This window comes from Haematobia irritans, chromosome 4, assembly GCF_050003625.1.
Source record: "Haematobia irritans isolate KBUSLIRL chromosome 4, ASM5000362v1, whole genome shotgun sequence".
Classification (NCBI taxonomy): Eukaryota; Metazoa; Arthropoda; class Insecta; order Diptera; family Muscidae; genus Haematobia; species Haematobia irritans.
In genome coordinates this window covers 175,163,243-175,183,817 of record NC_134400.1, presented here as the reverse complement: position 1 = coordinate 175,183,817, position 20,575 = coordinate 175,163,243, and the positions used below count along the sequence as shown (strand labels likewise).

The 20,575-nt window shown below is 30.4% G+C and overlaps 1 protein-coding gene across 4 annotated transcripts in view; it reads left to right on the top strand.

The window, feature by feature from the left end:
* Positions 1-4,654, top strand: part of ImpL2 (Ecdysone-inducible gene L2) — a 114,244-nt gene extending 109,590 nt beyond the window's left edge. For 3 of the 4 annotated variants that reach the window (XM_075304082.1, XM_075304085.1, XM_075304084.1), the window contains exons 2-3: positions 1,769-2,098; positions 2,636-3,154. In XM_075304082.1, the coding sequence (XP_075160197.1) occupies positions 1,769-2,098; positions 2,636-3,154 (849 nt within the window). Of the gene's footprint in view, positions 1-1,768; positions 2,099-2,635; positions 3,155-3,206 lie in introns of those variants that run through there. The other variant, XM_075304083.1, reaches the window with a different exon arrangement.
* Positions 4,655-20,575: the final 15,921 nt, after the last annotated feature.

Sequence of the window (20,575 nt, the reverse complement as noted above, 5' to 3'; positions counted from 1 at the left end):
GAAAACTTAGTTTATCTAAAATTTCGTTCCTCAGAAAAGAAAACTCCCTTTTCAGTTTATGAAGGCGTTTTGTCTTGATTTATTTGTGTCCTAAAAAATCGGCAAAAAATATCATCGAAATTCCATAATTTCGTGTAACGTAATCCTTCAAAAATAGGAGATATCTTTCAAGATTTTATGTCAAATAAGCTTTTTTTCTTGAAACATGCCATACTTTAGACTTGAAGTAGAGTCCGTACTTAGCAATTTAATTCGATACATTTTTATAAACTTTTATGGTCGAGTTATAAAAAATTAAAACTTTTTTTTAACTTGAAACATGTCATAATTATACCCTTCACCACTACTGTTGTGCAAGGTATAATAAGCCAAGAAAGTCTGAGATCCATGGTTTGGTATACCGATTGTCTTCGAATTAAATTCTGAGTCGATTTAGCAATGTCCGTCTGACTGTATTTTATGTGCAAAGTACAGCTCGCAGTTTATGTCCGATCATGCTCAAATTTTGCACACACACAAAAAAATTTCACGAAAATTTTTTCCAATTAAAATTTTAATTGAGTTTTAAAAAATATTCAATTAAAAATTTAATTGATTCAACAATTTTTTTAATTGAAACAAAAATCAATCACAATAATAATAGTATCAATTAATTTTTTAATTGGATCAATTAACTTTTTAATTGACCTTCAATTAATTTTTTAATTGATACTATCATTTCTGTGATTGAAGACATTTCAATTAAAAATTAATTGGATCAATTAATTTCGTGATTGAATCAGAAAATTTTTTTTTTTGTGCAGACTCTTTCTTTTGCTCAAAGATGATCCCTACTGATCGGTTCAGATTTAGTTATAGTTGCCATATATAGTTATCACCGATTTAATCATAATTGACGTTTGTGTCCTATCATGCTCAAATTTTGCACAGGCTCGTTCTTTTGCTCAAAGATGATCCCTATTGATCGGTTCAGATTTAGATATAGTTGCCATATATAGTTATCACCGATTTAATCATAATTGACGTTTTTATGAAGTAATTTTCTTAAAATGTGTTGTGAGTCCCGTAAATTTCATCTAAATCGGTTCAGATTTAGATATTGGTCCCATATAAATATTCCGCCCGAGATGCACACATATATGGCCCCAGATGCTTTAGTTTCATATTAATTTGCTTTAAATTTGGCACAAGGAGTATATTAGATAGTGACATAAAGTATGCCACATTAGGTTGAAATCAGTTTAAGATTAAGATATATTTTTTTCGACCGATTTACACTCTAATGACCACAGAGCCCAAAGTTTTACTCCGATTTACATGGAATTTTGTATTGATAATAGAATTAACATTCTAACTATAGGCGTCAAAATCGGTTCAGATATTGATATAGCTCCCATATATATCTTTCGCCCGATATGCCAATATATGGCCCCAGAGGCCAGAGAAAATTATCCTTGACTCTGGTTGACCAAGACATTTTTCTAAGGGTGCAAAGGACCCAAATTCCCGGCCCCAACCTCTTTGCGTACGTCCCTGCTTTACAGACAATTTTACTTTGAGCATAGTGTATTGTCTTATCTTCCAGTAAAATCACACATCGTAGACTCACTCTACTAATCTGCTTGTATTCTCAAAACGTACATTGCATCGCATAATGAGTAGCTAATTATCAAATAATTAAACGAAATTGAGCTGTGGGTTGATTGACCCACATTTTTACTGAATAAATAATATAGTGTCTGTTTTTCTTTTTTCTTATCTTTTTTAGAAAATGAACTTACTACATATTTTGTTATTGGCCTTACTGGCACTGACCAGTAGTCGATGTTACTCCGATGCTCGAGCTATAGATGATATGGACAATTCGATTGAAGCAGGTGGTGAAACGCAAGTACAGCCTATGCCCTTACCATCACAACATTCCGCCCGATCATCTTCGGCACGTACTCGATTCGGACAAGATTGGATTAAACTCACCAAAACTCCACCCGCTAAAATACTGCAAAGTTCTGGTATGCCCATAGAAATTACCTGTGAAGTTATGGGCTCACAGATACCCACCATACAATGGGTTGTTGGACACTTGCCCTTGTCAGAGGTAAGTTCTAAGTTTATTTAAAAGCTTCTCTCCAGGGTAGTGTTAATATCGTTAAAGCAAAAAAACTAAGTTTCAAACGTTTTATGCTAAAACTAGAGTCCCAAACATTTTATACTACAACTTGAGTCAAAAACATGTAGTGCTTCGCCTGACCATAGTCGCTATGGTTGTGTTTAAAACCGAAATCGCTTAACGGATTACCCGGATTCAATTATACAAACCGAAACCGGATAGTGAAAAATTGTTTTGGCATTTTTGGTTAATCGCAAAAACCGGGTTTTTAACCACGTTTAACCGGTTTTATATTTTTTTTCTATGTTGCTTCCGAAAGTCGAACTTTTTGTAAAGAGATATTGCACCAAGTAATATTTTGCTACACCACTCTCCATACGACGACGATTTCGACACTTCCATAAAACTAAAGAGATACATTGTGTGTCTTGCACCCAAAAACAAAAAAAAAAAAACAAAAAACGAAATATATTCCTCTGCATTATTTATAAATTTAAATTTCTGATTTTTTTCTTGTATTGACAGATTGATAGCATCGAATCGAATGTCATCTCAGAATCCAGTGCTAGTGCTATTGTCAAAGTACGTTCAGTGCATATCATCGATCATTTGCTTAGTGAACCTCGTACCTACACCTGTGTGGGACGTACCGGGTCAAAGACTGTTTACTCATCGACCACTGTATATCCCCCAAATGATTTGAAGGATCTGATGCAATTGCGCGAAAAACCATTTATGGGACCCACAAAGCCACGCATTGTATACAGTGAACGTATGCATATGGATTTGATTGGCTCAGATGTGGTTTTGCCATGCAAAGTACATGCTCGTCCAAGGGCTGAAGTTTTCTGGATGAACGAAGAAGGCAATTTGATTGAACAAAACCAACGTTTTAAATTATTGCCTTCGGGAGATCTACTAATATCGAATATTAAATGGGAAGATATGGGTGCTTACAAATGTATAGCTCGTAATGCTCTGGGCAAGGATACCGCAGATGCTTTTATTTATCCAGTGCAGGTAGGCTTAGCAAAGGAAGAGTAATTTTTGTAAATGGGATTTTATGAAAATGTTTCTCTCTCTCTGTTGTTTGTAGAAGGATGATAAAAATTAACTTAATGACTATTTTGTTAATGCCAACTGATGTGACTATTGGAAGCCTGCCTGACCGCCGTCTACTCTTTGAAAAATGAAACAAAAAAAACAAAAACGGAAAAGGAAAATAATTTCCAAAATAAATATTATATAGACACCTGGCAAAACCAAAGCCAAATATCCCGAAAAAGAAAAACAAAAATATTCCAAACTGTTTAAAATATAAAGAAAACAAAAATGTATCACAATTCTAGCTAGATGCTGGATATCTTCTAGAATATCAGACCAATTGTATTTTGTTCTCAAATGGATATATACAAAAAAAAAAAAATTATGGAAAGAATTACAATCAATTGGAAAAAATGACTCTTAATCGTTATTTTTTCTACTTTTCTTGGGGTTCTTAAATGCACAGCAAATGTTTTTCTTTTATATCATTAACAATATAAATATGAAATTGCCCATAATTAGAAATATATATGTTTTTAATATATAATGTTTATACATCCCACTTTTTCAGTGGTCCCTTACTCATTGAAAACAAAATACAAAGAGAGGTCCAAAATAGACCTTATGAATCTATGGATAGATCAACTTACAAAGCCCCCAACCTCTTGTAATGTTTAATGTACTTAATTTATTTGACTATTAAATATCATATTACAACAACTACTACAACATGTTAACTTAAAACTTTGAAAACGTAAAAGAAAAATGATCAGGTCTGTTTTTTAGGAATTATTTTTTATTTTTTTTTATACCATTGCTATTATCATTTAGGAGTTTTGTTATATTACAACAATGATTACTATTGCTATTATAATTACTATTTTTTGTTTGTTTTAATTAAATTGATTTTATTTTTAATAAGTGATTGTTTAAATCTAATAATGCATTTGTGAGTTAATCATCTCCACCACCTCATACAAAAATAAAATTAATTATATAACAATAACATAAACCTACAGAATGTAGGTAAAAAAACACAAAACTCTTTTTTTTTATATATATCACATAAGTCAAAGTCAAGTACTCTCTATACAATTGTTTATAGTTTATTTACAAAAGTATTTATGTAATTTTGTTTTTATTTAAATATAATTAATTAGGTTTTTATTTTTGATAGACCAACATAAATGCGTTGTTGGCGGTCTTAGCAACTACCACTTACTTAGGATGTTAAGGCGTTTCTTCTGCATTTGTCTTTTACCACCATCATAAATTGCACTGATAAATAGTCTTCTTCTTTGTTATTTTCGTGCCAATTTCAATTGGACCTCAAAATTCTATATAAATTAGTATCTAATTGATGTTTAGATTCAATAGAAAAAAAAAAAGATAAACAAACCTAGTTGTACCAATTAAAATTATATATTAAAAGCAAAAAAAAAAAAAAATAGAAATAAAAATAAAAAATAATAAACATTTCGTTTGGATAACTAAACAAAATGGCGTTTTATTGAATTGACGTGGGTATCATCGGAGAATTCTAATAAAAACATACTGATTTTATATATTAGTTGTATGTAATTAAAATCGATATCACGTTGAAAAAAAAAAATCAGTCGTTAAACTTTTGCAAAATGTTATAGATTTCTATTGCAAAACAAAATATTTTTTATTAATTTTATTTTATCTGTGCGTGAAGATAAATTGTAAATTTAACTAACAGAAAGACAATGGGTTAATTACAATTTGGGCTACTATATAATAAAATGCAGAACCATGCACTCTTCCTACGCAGACGAAATGTCTTGAATAATAATTTCGAAGAATTGCTTTGATTTAAAAGGTATCCAAACAAGTTCTTCCAAAAAAGTAGTTTGGATCCCCAACTCGTGATCCTTTTGCATTTGCATTGTTTTAGCAGTTCTGCTTTTAAAGTTTATTTGAATGAAGAAATTAATTTTTAACTTTTAATTTATATCACTATATTGTATTACACATCCATTTCCTTCTTATTTGAAAAACTTTTTCGCTTCCAACGCGGGTTGAACCTGGGTCGGTTGGCTCCATATCCGAACACCTTACACTAAAAAAAAGTTTACTTGATTCAGAGCCAAAGACGCGGCTTTTTTTAAAATAAAGAATTTTTTTAGCGACCTATCTGGCTTTAACTCTAGGATCTATAAAATTAATATTAGGATACAGATCTCATTTATCGAATTTTCATTCTATTTTTCCGGTATATTAATAAAGCTATTCACGTACAAACAAATGCCAGTTTAAAAATCCAAATTATGACGGATACTTCGAAGAAAAAATATTTTCTTAAATATTCCAAAAAAAAAAAAAACAAAGATGCTAAATCCTCAAAATAAGTCTTAGCCTATATTTGAAGCTCTATGACCTTAAATTTTAAAATTAAATATTTCAGTTAATTTAAGCACAATTTCTTTCAATAAAAAATGTGTTTCTTTACTTTAAGGAAAATTGGCCTTAGTTCAAAGATATACGACTTTAACGGAGGGACGCAAATTTCCAAAATTTGTGTCCTAAATTTAATATAAAAACAAGTAAGGAAAGTCTAAAGTCGGGCGGGGCCGACTATATTATACCCTGCACCACTTTGTAGATCTAAATTTCCGATACCATCTCACATCCGTCAAATGTGTCGATTTGGACGGAATTTGATAGACTTTTACAAAATCTATAGATTTAAGTTGGCTAATGCACTAGGGTGGAACACAATTTTAGTAAAAAAAATATGGGAAACATTTAAATCTGAAGCAATTTTAAGGAAACTTTGCAAAAGTTTATTTATGATCTATCGCTCGATATATATGTATTGGAAGTTTAGAGTCATTTTTACAACTTTTCGACTAAGCAGTGGCGATTTTACAAGGAAAATTTTGGTATTTTTTTTGTCGAAATCAGAAAAACATATATATGGGAGCTATATCTAAATCTGAACCGATGTCAACCAAATTTGGCACGCATAGCTATAATGCTAATTCTACTCCCTGTGCAAAATTTCAACTAAATCGGAGTTAAAAATTGGCCTCTTTGGTCATATGAGTGTAAGTCGGGCAAAAGCTATATATGGGAGATATATCCAAATCTGAACCGATTTCAATCAAATTTAGCACGCATAGTCACTATGCTAATTCTACTCCCTATGCAAAATTTCAACTAAATCGGAGCAAAAAATTGGCCTCTGTGGGCAAATGAGTGTAAATCGGGCGAAAGCTATATATGGGAGCTATATCTAAATCTGAACCGATTTGGCTGATATTTTGCAATTTTTTCGAGACTCATAAAATATTCGGATGTACGGAATTTGAGGAAGATTGGTTGATATACACACCAATTATGACCAGATCGGTGAAAAATATATATGGCAGCTATATCTAAATCTGAACCGATTTTTTCCAAAATCAATAGGGATCGTCTTTGAGCCGAAACAGGACCCTATACCAAATTTTAGGACAATCGGACTAAAACTGCGAGCTGTACTTTGAACACAAAAATACACCAACAGACAGACAGACGGACAGACAGACGGACATCGCTAAATCGACTCAGAATTTAATTCTAAGCCGATCCGTATACTAAAGGGTGATTTGTTAAGAGCTTGATAACTTTTTTTTTTTAAAAAACGCATAAAATTTGCAAAATCTCATCGGTTCTTTATTTGAAACGTTAGATTGGTCCATGACATTTACTTTTTGAAGATAATTTCATTTAAATGTTGACCGCGGCTGCGTCTTAGGTGGTCCATTCGGAAAGTCCAATTTTGGGCAACTTTTTCGAGCATTTCGGCCGGAATAGCCCGAATTTCTTCGGAAATGTTGTCTTCCAAAGCTGGAATAGTTGCTGGCTTATTTCTGTAGGCTTTAGACTTGACGTAGCCCCACAAAAAATAGTCTAAAGGCGTCAAATCGCATGATCTTGATGGCCAACTTACCGGTCCATTTCTTGAGATGAATTGTTCTCCGAAGTTTTCCCTCAAAATGGCCATAGAATCGCGAGCTGTGTGGCATGTAGCGCCATCTTGTTGAAACCACATGTCAACCAAGTTCAGTTCTTCCATTTTTGGCAACAAAAAGTTTGTTAGCATCGAACGATAGCGATCGCCATTCACCGTAACGTTGCGTCCAACAGCATCTTTGAAAAAATACGGTCCAATGATTCCACCAGCGTACAAACCACACCAAACATTGCATTTTTCGGGATGCATGGGCAGTTCTTGAACGGCTTCTGGTTGCTCTTCACTCCAAATGCGGCAATTTTGCTTATTTACGTAGCCATTCAACCAGAAATGAGCCTCATCGCTGAACAAAATTTGTCGATAAAAAAGCGGATTTTCTGCCAACTTTTCTAGGGCCCATTCACTGAAAATTCGACGTTGTGGCAGATCGTTCGTCTATTCATGATGAAATGTCAAAGCATACTGAGCATCTTTCTCTTTGACACCATGTCTGAAATCCCACGTGATCTGTCAAATACTAATGCATGAAAATCCTAACCTCAAAAGAATCACCCTTTAAAAGGTTGGTCTATGATTACTCCTTCTTGGCGTTACATACAAATGCACAAATTTATTATACCCTGTACCACAGTAGTGGTGAAGGGTATAAATATGGGAAACATTTAAATCTGAAGCAATTTTAAGGACACTTCGCAAAAGTTTATTTATGAATTATCGCTCGATATATATGTATTAGAAGTTTAGAAAAATTAGTCATTTTTACAACTTTTCGACTAAACAGTGGCGATTTTACAAGCAAAATTTTGGTATTTTGACCATTTTTGTCGAAATCAGAAAAACATATATATGGGTGCTATATCTAAATCTGAACCGATTTCAACCAAATTTGGCGCGCATAGCTACAATCCTACTCCCTGTGCAAATTTTCAATTAAATCGGAGCAAAAAATTGGCCTCTGTGGTCATATGAGTGTAAATCGGGCGAAAGCTATATATGGGAACTATATCTAAATTTGAACCGATTTCAACCAAATTTGGCACGCATAGCTACAATGCTAATTCTACTTCCTGTGCAAAATTTCAATTAAATCGGATTAAAAAGTTGGCCTCTGTGGTCATATGAGTGTAAATCGGGCGAACGATATATATGGAAGCTATATCTAAATCTCAACCGATTTCAACCAAATTCGGTACGCATATTTATAGTGTTTATTCCACTCCCTGGGCAAAATTTCACGTAACTCGGAGCAAACCTTTGACCTCTAGGGCCATTGAAGGGTAAATCGGGCGAAAGTTATATATGGGAGCTATATCTAAATCTGAACCGATTTCTACCAAATTTGGTATGCCTATTTATAATCTTAATTCTACTTCCTGTGCAATATTTCACGTAACTCGGAGTAAACCTTCGGCCTCTGATGCCATAGGAGGGTAAATTGCGTGAAAGCTATATATGGGAGCTATATCTGAATCTGAATCGATTTGACTGCTATTCAGCAAAATTTACGAGACTCACAAAACATTCGAATATACGAAATTGGAAAAAGATCGGTTGGTAAATACGTCATTTATTACCACATCGGTTATAAATACATATGAGTTATATCTAAATCTGAACCGATTCTTTCCAAAATCAATAGGGATCGTCTTTGAGCCGAAAAAAGACCCTGTGCCAATTTTGAGGACGATCGGATATATGTTGCGAGCTGTACTTTGCACACAAAAATACATGAGCAGACCGACGGACATCGCTAAATCGGCTCAGAATTTCGATCGGTTTAGGTAAAAGATAGGTCTGAGACCGGCCCTCCTTAGCGTTACATATAAATGCACAAACTTATTATACCCTGTACCACAGTAGTGGTGAATGGTATAATTAGTGAACATTTCGCGATTTTTATTAAACAATTACTTGTTCCGGTTATCTATTTAATTAAAAATTTGTTATCGATGTCGATTGCAAAGCTCAATTAACTGTTTAATTAAAAAGTTAATTGTAAATTGGATTGAAGTTTAACTAAATAATTAATAGAATCAATTAAAACAAGTATATATGGCCGTAAGTTCGGCCAGGCCGAATCTTATGTACCCTCCACCATGGATAGCGTAGAAACTCTACGAAAGACCGTCATCCACAATCGAATTACTTGGGTTGTGGTATCTTAAATCGTTTTCTAAATTGTGACTTAGTCCAGAATTGAAATGTGGGGGTCGCTTATATGGGGGCTATATACAATTATGAATTTGATATGGACCAATTTTTGTGTGATTGGGGATCGATTTATCTGGGGGCTATATATAACTATAGACCGATATGGACCTAGTTAGGCATGGTTGTTAACGGCCATATTCTAGCACAATGTACAAATTTCAACTGGCTCGGATGAAATTTGCTCCTCCAAGAGGCTCCAAAACCAAATCTCGGGATCGGTTTATATGGGGGCTATATATGATTATGGACTGAAATGGACCACTTTTGGCATGGTTGTTAAATATCATATACTACCACCATGTACCAAATTTCAACCAGATCGGATGAATTTTGCTTCTCCAAAAGGCACCGAAGGTCAAATCTGGGGATCGGTTTATATGGGGGTTATATATAATTATGGACTGATTGAACCAATACCTGCATGGTTGTTGGATACCATATGCTAACATCACGTACCAAATTTCAACCGAATCGGATGAATTTTGCTTTTCCAAGGGGCTCCGGAGGTCAAATCTGGGGATCGGTTTATATGGTGGCTATATATAATTATGGACCGATTTCGACCAATTTTTGCATGGGTGTTTGAGGCCCCACGTACCAAATATCAACTGAATCAGATGAATTTTGGTCTTCCAAGAGGCTCCGGAGGTCAATTCTGGTGATCGGTTTATATGGGGGGCTATATATAATTATTGACTGATGTGGACCAATTTTTGCATGGTCATTAGAGACCACATACTAGCACCATGTACCAAATTTCAGCCGGATCGGATGAAATTTGCTTCTCTTAGAGGCTCCGCAAGCCAAATCGGGGGATCGGATGAAATTTTCTTCTCTTAGAGGCTCCGATACCAAAATTTTCCTTGTAAAATCGCGACTGCTTAGTCGAAAAGTTGTAAAAATGACTCTAATTTTCCTAAACTTCTAAAACATATATATCGAGCGATAAATCATAACTAAACTTTTGCGAAGTTTCCTTAAAATTGCTTCAGATTTAAATGTTTCCCATATTTTTATACCCTGCGCCACACTGTGGAACAGGGTATTATAAATTAGTGCATATGTTTGTAACACACAGAAGGAGACGAGATAGACACATGGTGTCTTTGGCAATAATGCTCGGGGTGGTTCCCTGAGACGATATAACCATGTCCGTCTGTCCGTCCGTCCGTCCGTCCGTCCGTCTGTCTGTGAACATATTTTTATGATCAAAGTCTAGGTCGCAGTTTAAGTCCAATCGACTTCAAATTTGGCACATGTTCCTGTTTTGGGTCAGAATAGAACCCTATTGATTTTGGAAGAAATCGGTTCAGATTTAGATATAGCTCCCATATATAGCTTTCGCCCGATTTACACTCATATGACCACAGAGGCTAATTTTTTGCTCCAATTTAGTTGAAATTTTGCACAGGGAGTAGAATTAGCATTGTAGCTATGCGTACCAAATTTGGTTGAAATCGGTTCAGATTTAGATATAGCTCCAATATATAGCTTTCGCCCGATTTACACTCATATGACCACAGAGGCCAATTTTTTGGTCCGATTTAGTTGAAATTTTGCACAGGGTGTATAATTAGCATTGTAGCTATGCGTGCCAAATTTTGTTGAAATCGGTTCAGATTTAGATATATAGCTTTCGCCCGATTTACACTCATATGACCACAGAGGCCAATTTTTAACTCCGATTTAGTTGAAATTTTGCACAGGGTGTATAATTAGCAATGTAGCTATGCGTGCCAAATTTTGTTGAAATCGGTTCAGATTTAGATATAGCTACCATATATAGCTTTCGCCCGATTTACACTCATATGACCACAGAGGCTAATTTTTTGCTCCAATTTAATTGAAATTTTGCACAGGGAGTAGAATTAGCATAGTAGCTATGCGTGCAAAATTTGGTTGAAATCGGTTCAGATTTAGATATAGCTCCCATATATAGCTTTCGCCCGATTTACACTCATATGACCACAGAGGCCAATTTTTTGCTCCGATTTAGTTGAAATTTTGCACAGGGAGTAGAAATAGCATTGTTGCTATGCGTGCCAAATTTGTTTGAAATCGTTTCAGATTTAGATACAGCTCCCATATATATGTTTTTCTGATTTCGACAAAAATGGTCAAAATACTAAAATTCCCCTTGTAAAATCGCCACTGCTTAGTCGAAAAGTTGTAAAAATGACTCTACATTTCCTAAACTTCTAATACATATATATCGAGCGATAAATCATAAATAAACTTTTTCGAAGTTTCCTAAAAATTGCTTCAGATTCCCATATTTTTTGTTACTAACATTGTGTTCCACCCTTGTGCATTAGCCGACTTAAATTTTGAGTCTATAGATTTTGTAGAAGTCTATAAAATTCTGTCCAGATCGAGTGATATTTAAATGTATGTATTTGGGACAAACCTTTATATATAGCCCCCAAAACATTTGAGGGATGTGATATGGTATCGAAAATGTAGATCAACTATGTGGTGCAGGGTATAATATAGTCGGCTCCGCCCGACTTTAGACTTTCCTTACATGTATATTTATTATAATTTGTAATATAATAAAGATTTTTATTAAATTTATTATTAAATAAATTTTTATTTATTTATTAAATAAATAAAAATAATTGTTTTTTGCAACATCTATTAAAATTTTAATTGAATCTTTTAAATAATTAAGTTAAATTTTCAAATCAAATCAAATAATTTTTTAATCAAATATTTCGTATGCCCAATTAAAACTGTGATTGAATACATTTCAGTTAAAAAATAATTGCATCAACTAATTTCGTGACTGAATCATAATTTGTTGTGTGTATTTATGATTGTTTGCGCATTTTTTTTCCAACCTCATTTGCATTATTGAACATGTGTCATAGACAAATTAGAAGAAGACGCAGTCTTGTCATTGCAAAACTGAAGCACCAGATGACTGTGCCAACAAAATATCATGAAGTTTGCGTCGACGTGTCTCTCAAATGTACTGCCGTTTGCGTCGGAAAATATCATAACATTTGTGTTTTTCATAAATTTCTGAATTAAAACCCATAAAAGCAATATCAAGACGATTATAGAAAATTAAAATAAAACGTATGTTTATGTTAAAGCGAATATTTATTATGGTTTTATGTGAATATTGCTGTTTTTATTTATTCCTGGGCAGAGGTGCCTTGGAAAAAATTGACAAATAAACCAATTTTTTTTCTCATAGCCCTCTACACCTTGACATTTGTTTTTTCTTTATAAGAGCACAAGGCTTAATCTTGTTATTCTCAATTATCTTTGCATGTGCCGTATGCAGCAGAGATGGAAAATACAATTTTTAAGAGAGTACAAAAAAGGTATTTTTTTGAGAAAAAAGTACTTTTTCACAAAATTTTAACAAAAATTCCATTGAAAGATTATGGTCAAGAACACCTTTAGACTGAATTTTGTTTGTCAACTACTCAATTTTAATTTTTTTTTTGTTTTCGTTTTATATCAACTTACAAGATTACAGTAGTATTGTAATCACGGTTTGGTAGATTGGTAGAATTCATGGTATTTCATAAATTTTGTGTATATAAATAAAAATAAATTTTTGACGAAATTTTCTATAGAAATAAAATTTTGACAAAACTTTCTATAGATATAAAATTTTGACAAAATATTCTATAAAAATAAAATTTAACAAATTTTTCAACAGAAATAAAAGTTTGACTAAATATTCTATAGAAATAAAATTTTGACAAAATTTTCATCAGAAATAAAATTTAAACAAAAATTCTATAAAAATACAATTTTGACAAAATTTTCTATAGAAATAAAATGTTGACAAATTCTTCTATAGAAATAAAATTTTCCATTCGTTTTGTTTTGTTATTGTTGGTCTTTTTTTATTTAATCATTGTTGTTGTTTTTGATTTTAGCTTTAGTTTAGTCAATGCATGGTTTTGAAAAACAACAACAATGAAATAAAATTTTGACAAAATGTTTTATAGAAATAAAATTTTGACAAAATTTTCTAGAGAAATGAAATTTTGACAAAATTTTTTAAAAAATTTCCTATGGAAAAAATTTTGACAAAGTTTTCTATAGAAATAAACTTTTGACAAAAGTTTCTATAGAAGTAAATTTTTGACAAAATTTTCTATAGAAATAAAATTTTGACAAAATTTTCTATAGATATAAAATTTTCTATAAAAATAAAATTTAACAAAATTTTCAACAGTAATAAAAGTTTCACTAAATATTCTATAGAAATAAAATTTTGATAAAATTTTCATCAGAAATAAAATTTTGACAAAATTTTCTATTTTGACCAAATTTTCTATAGATATAAAGTTTTGACAAAATTTTCATCAGAAATAAAATTTTGACAAAATTGTCTATAGATATAAAGTTTTGACAAAAAAAAAATAAAATTTTGACAAAATTTTCATCAGAAATTAAATTTTGATAAAATTTTCTACAGAAATAACATTTTGATAAAATTTTCTATAGATATAAAATTTTGACAAAAGAAAAATTAACTAAATTTTCTGTAGAAATAAAATTTTGACAACATTTTTGCTAAATAATATTTTTTGTGGTTTTAATAAGTCTGTTAAATAGAAATAAAATTTTGACAAATTTTTCTATAGAAATAAAATTTTCCATTCGTTTTGTTTTGTTATTGTTGGTCTTTTTTTCCTTAATCATTGTTGTTGTTTTTGATTTCAGCTTTAGTTTAGTCAATGCATCGTTTTCAAAAACAACAACAATGAAATAAAATTTTGACAAAATGTTTTATAGAAATAAAATTTTGACAAAATTTTCTAGAGAAATGAAATTTTTACAAAATTTTTTATAGAAATATTTTTTTTTTTTAAATTTCCTATAGAAAAAATTTTGACAAAGTTTTCTATAGAAATAAAATTTTGACAAAATTTTCTATAGAAATAAAATTTTGACAAAATTTTCTATAGATATAAAATTTTGATAAAATTTTTTATAAAAATAAAATTTAACAAAATTTTCAACAGAAATAAAAGTTTGACTAAATATTCTATAGAAATAAAATTTTGACAAAATTTTCATCAGAAATAAAATTTTGACAAAATTTTCTATAGAAATAAAATTTTGACAAAATTTTCTATTTTGACAAAATTTTTATAGATATACAATTTTGACAAAAAAAAAATACAATTTTGACAAAATTTTCTATAGAAATAAAATGTTGACAAAATTTTCTATAGAAATAAAATTTTGACAAAAGTTTCTATAGAAATAAAATTTGGACAAAATTTTCTTTAGAAATAAAATTTTGACAAAATTTTCTATAGATATAAAATTTTGATAAAATTTCCTATAAAAATAAAATTTAACAAAATTTTCAGCAGAAATAAAAGTTTGACTAAATATTCTATAGAAATAAAATTTTGACAAAATTTTCTATAGAAATAAAATTTTGACAAAATTTTCTATAGAAATAAAATTTTGACAAAATTTTCTATAGATATAAAATTTTGACAAAAAAAATAAAATTTTGACAAAATTTTCATCAGAAATAAAATTTTGACAAAATTTTCTATAGAAATAAAATTTTGACAAAATTTTCTATTTTGACAAAATTTTCTATAGATATAAAATTTTGACAAAATTTTCCAAAAGAAAAAAATTAACTAAATTTTCTGTAGAAATAAAATTTTGACAACATTTTTGCTAAATAATATTTTTTTGTAGTTTTAATAAGTCTGTTAAAGACTTTTTTCAAAGTATTAAAATATTTTGTCAAAACTATGTACAATAAATCTGATATCGGCACAAAAATGTCTTAACAAGAGGTACTAAATCATTTGCGGGGGTACTACGGTATTGAAAAAAGTACTATAGTACAGCATTTTCCATCCCTGCTATGCAGTGTTGCCAAGTTCTGTTTTTATGAAGGCTTTGACCATATGATGCAGCGCAGTGTTGACAGGGCCATTGTTTTGAATATAGGGAATTGTATTTAGTATTAACTCTGCTACAACGTTATTGTATAAAATAGATTCGTATGGCCAAACAGAATGTATTTGTTGAGAAAAATGACTCAACAACAACTCATTTAACAATGAGTTTCACACCTCAACTACTTACCGAGTTTGTGCTGGGATGATAGGAAATTAGTTTTTTTTAATTAAATTTATTTGCCCGTTAGACGAATGAGTAAAAAAGTTTTTTGTTTCTTTATTTAAATTGTAACAACATTATTTTATTTTAGTTTATAAATTCTTATATCTCTATGCAGGTATACTACAAATTGAATACATACAAATATTTGCTCATAATAAACTCATGTATGTTCTCTACATTAATATTTATTTAAAAGAATTATTATTTTATTTTCATGACACTGTTATAAACGAAATTCTACGTTTTTTTGTTATAATTAAATGTGATATATAATAAAAAAAATAGTTGGAACTATTATATAGTAGTATAAATCAGTGGTCTAGTCATGCCATTCGATATCGAATTAATTTTCGTATCGAAAAAAAAATGTCGATGCAATTAAATACTTGGAATACGGTATTCAATGTGTAATTTTTTCAGCATTATCCATAAGAAACAAAAAAACCGAAATAGTATCAAAATAAATAACAAAATTTAGTTGCGTTTTTTTTCATTATTGGTTTAATTTCAACGCCTATCGCTGTGGTTGTGTTTGCAGAATGTGAAAAAAAAATAAAATCGACTTTTCGGCTAATAGATTTTTTTGAAAAAAGTCGAAGATGACTTTTTGTACATAAAAACCAATATCATTTAGTTTCAATCGCGAAAATAATTGATCCAATCAAAATTTTATTGGAAATGGCTTCATTCACGGAATTGATAATATCAATAACCGAAACCAATTAACAATTTAATTGATTAAATAATTTTAATTGAATTTTGGAATGGAATTAATTAATAACTAGAAGTGCCCATATGTACCTTTAGTTAAATGTGGTATCACAATGGACTGAATAGTCTAAGTGAGTCTGAAACTTAATCGGGTTGCCACTTTAACCTAACCTAACCTAATGGAATTATTTAATTGTATTTTTTCACAACTAATTAAAATTTTAATTGATATCATTGACATTTTTCTTTTGTCGACTCTGGAATTTTTTGAAAATCGTAAATCCACACAGGATAACACCCAAAAATCTTTCTATTGAAATTTTAATTCAATACTATATACAAATAAAAATTTAATTGGTTCAACCATTTTTTTAATTGAAACAAACATCAATCACCAAAAATTAATAGTATCAATAAATTTTTAATTAATGGTTTATTTGACGTTGGTGATTGATACACAGAAAACATATCACCAAAGTATTGCAATTAAAAAGTTGAATGAAAGAAAGAAGAAGTAATCATTTAAAAAATAATTATTACAATTAACTTTCTAATCACATTAATAAACAAAGTCAAATAAGAAATTTTTTAGATTTTCAATTAAAATATTAATTAGCCCAATTAATATTTTAATCAAATAAAAAACAATTAAAAATATAATTGAAAATTATTTAATCCACAGGAAAAACAATCATAAATAGATATGCAATAACACAATGAATTATTGTTTGGAAAGTTTTACATTTTCAATTATAAATACAAAAAATAGAATTGAACATTATTTCATCTAAACGAAAATTAATTATAAATAAATAAACAATAACACAATAAATTAATTGAATGCCTCGATTAAAAAAAAATCGACGACAATCAAATCTTCAGAAAAACCAATTACAATATTAAGTGAAAGTGCCTAAGAAATCAATTAATTTTGTAATCTGGCATATTTTTGCTATAATTTTTTTTTTTTTTTGATTGATTAAAAAATTAATTGGATTAATTAATTTCGTGATAGAAGTAGAAAAAAACAAGTATATACGGCTGTAAGTTCGGCCAGACCGAATCTTATGTACCCTCCACCATGGATTGCGTAGAAGCTTCTACTACAGACTGTCATTCACAATCGAATTACTTGGGTTGCGATAACACTTGCCGATGGCAAGGTATCTTAAAACTTCGTAACACCGTCTTCTAAGTTGTAAGTTAGTCCATATGGGGTATATATTAAAGAAAAAAACCCGATTAAATACGTATATAATTCAGTTTGACAACATTTTCTCTAGAATTAAAATTTTGACAAAATTTTCTATAGAAATAAAATTTTGACAAGATTTTCTATAGAAATAAAATTTTGACAAAATTTTCTATAGAAATAAAATTTTGACTAAATTTTCTATAGAAATAAAATTTTGACAAAATTTTCTATAGAAATAAAATTTTGACAAAATTTTCTATAGAAATAAAATTTTAACAAAATTTTGTATCGTAATAAAATTTTGACAAAATTTTCTATAGAAATAAAATTTTGACAAAATTTTCTATAGAAATAAAATTTTGACAAAATTTTCTATAGAAATAAAATTTTGACAAAATTTTCTATAGAAATAAAATTTTAACAAAATTTTGTATCGTAATAAAATTTTAACAAAATTTTCAATAGAAATAAAATTTTGACAAAATTTTCTATAGAAATAAAATTTTGACAAAATTTTCTATAGAAATTAAATTTTGAAAAAATTTTCTTTAGAAATAAAATGTTCATAGTTTTTTTTTGGCGATATGGACCAATTTTTGTGTGAGTATCCGGAGTTCAAATCTGGAGTGTGAGTATCCGGAGTTCAAATCTGGCGATCGGTTTATATGGGGGGCTATATATAATTATGGACCGATATGGACCAATTATTTCATGGTTGTTAATTTGTTGTTCAACCGGTTTCTGTAAGAGGCTCCGCAAGTCAAATCTGAGGGGTCGGTTTATATGGGGGCTATACATAAAAGTGGTCCAATATGGCCCATTTGCACTACCATCCGACCTACGGCAATAACAACTACTTATGACATGTTGGAAGTCGATAGCGTGTTTCGTTCGGAAGTTAGCGTGATTTCACACGACGGACGGACGGACATGCTTAGATCGACTCAGATTTTCACCACGACCCAATATATAACAATTTTCTGTGTGTTTTCATTTCTACGATTGAGAAACTTTCCATTAAAAATTAATTTAATAAATTTTTGTGCGCTTGGCGAAAAAGATATAAACAACACGTGTATCAAATGTTTTTCCCAATCGAATAGAAAACAAATTTGATTTCGCTTAAAACCTTTCGATATCGAATGTCTTGATTAGCGTGATTAGTAGTAGAATAGTGTGTATATAAAATAGGAGTTTTTAGCCAAAAAATTATAATAATAATAATATAAAATGCATATATCATGGAATGTTAATATTGAGTTCAATAATACAATGCTGCATGTTAACTTAAAAACAGACACACAAATGAAGCATAACATTTTACTATATTCGAATTTCGCACAAAGTAATATCGAATTTTCTACAATTTATGAGTTTTACTAAATATGTGTCCATCTGAAACTTCGTATGACGTCAAACAAAAATTTTTACAAATTCTAATTCCAGTTTTTATTTCTTCAAACTATGAAAATGACCTCAATAAGAGAAACAAGTACATAGGACCGAAAGTTCCCTTAGCAGCGTTGCCGTTGTGCCACTTTTGTGCCACTAAATCTGACACTTTTTACGATTTTGTGCCACTTTTTCGATAATGTGCGCGACTTTTTTAAAAGTTTACAATTTGTGGGAAGTTAACACCCCAGCAAAAAAAGCGTCACCAAAAAAGTAGAGAAAATGTTCTTTTTGGATACGGAAGTGGTGCAAAATTATCGCAGAAGTGATGAATTTAACATGGGCTTGTCGTAGGACGGATTTAACAGCTGTTGCACTGAATTTGAATCACTTCTTAAGATGTGATCCGAATTGAATGTTTTGGATGTGAAATTAAAAATATTGTAATATTTTGCAAAAAAAAAAAAATATTTTTTTATGATTTTTAATTTTTAATCTAAAGCTTGTCTGAGAAACGTTTGAACTCAAATATTTCCAAAAATTTACAATTTTTCTAGAATGGATTTAGCATTTTTTCGACAAAATTTGCATAATTTGTACCATTCTATTAATTCTTAGTCCGTTTTCACCTTATTTGAAACAAACAAGTAAAGAAAGTCTAAAGTCGGACGGGGCCGACGGATAGTCGCAATTTTTCTAGACAGGATTTAGCATTTTTTTCGGCAAAATTTAAATAATTTTGCACTATTTTATTAATTCTTAATCTGTTTTTAACCTATTTGAAACAATAAAATATTAAATTTCCTATTAAAAATATGAAAAAAGCGAGTTTTACAAAAATGGACTCAAATGAACTTCCTGTGCACTTAAAATAAAGAACATCTTTGGGAGGACATTTTTGGAAGTGCCTTTAGGAGAACTTCCAAATGTTTTTGCTGGGTACGTAAAACTAAAATTTAGAAGAGATTTGTGTCTTAAATGTATCCTTACTTATTCGCTTGTTTGGCTCTTTCTCCGGAGTTACTCCAAAATCATTAATGTAAAGACACAATCTTTGGAACCGGACATGGTTTTTTTTCAGTGCAGAATACCTCATTAATATTTTTGCAATAAAAATTCGGGTGGATTTTATTGTTGTTGTTGTTTTTTTTTTAAGAAATATCGATTGCAAATGGAGATGTCCTAATCATGTGGCGGGCAGTATACTAATCAAGTATTTGCCGGTAAAGTCGTTATGACGCGTCACCCGCAGAACAAAAGTGGCACGAAAGTATCACCGCATAAAAAAAAGTGGCATAATGGTTACACTAATTTGGAATGTTCTTGCAGTTTTAGAGACCTCAGTATTCGGGTATGGGTTCTGGGTTTCACATGAAAGCCTTCTGGAGAATTTTTCCCGTCGGGGTTGTTCTGTAAGCCACTTTTCCCCTCACAGACGGGAAAAGTTTTCACGTTTTTTTTTGTGGAATCTTTCTTATTTGCAAAACGAAGGATTTGAAACCGAAGTAAATCCTTTATTTTCAATTCTCCATTTGGTTTCTATATGTAAGCCCTCTAAAACAGGATTAAAAAATATATCACAAATTGATCAAATTGATTTCCCTTTCACTTGTTGTTTAAAATCAGCTTGTGTTTCGAAACACGCAAACAGGTATTTTTTTGTTGTTGTAAGTTTTTAATATAGTTTCATCCATTTTGTTCTATGCTTGTGTACACACAAAAAAATTTCACGAAAATTTTTCCAATTAAAATTTTAATTGAGTTTTAAAAAATATTCAATTAAAAATTTAATTGATTCAACAAA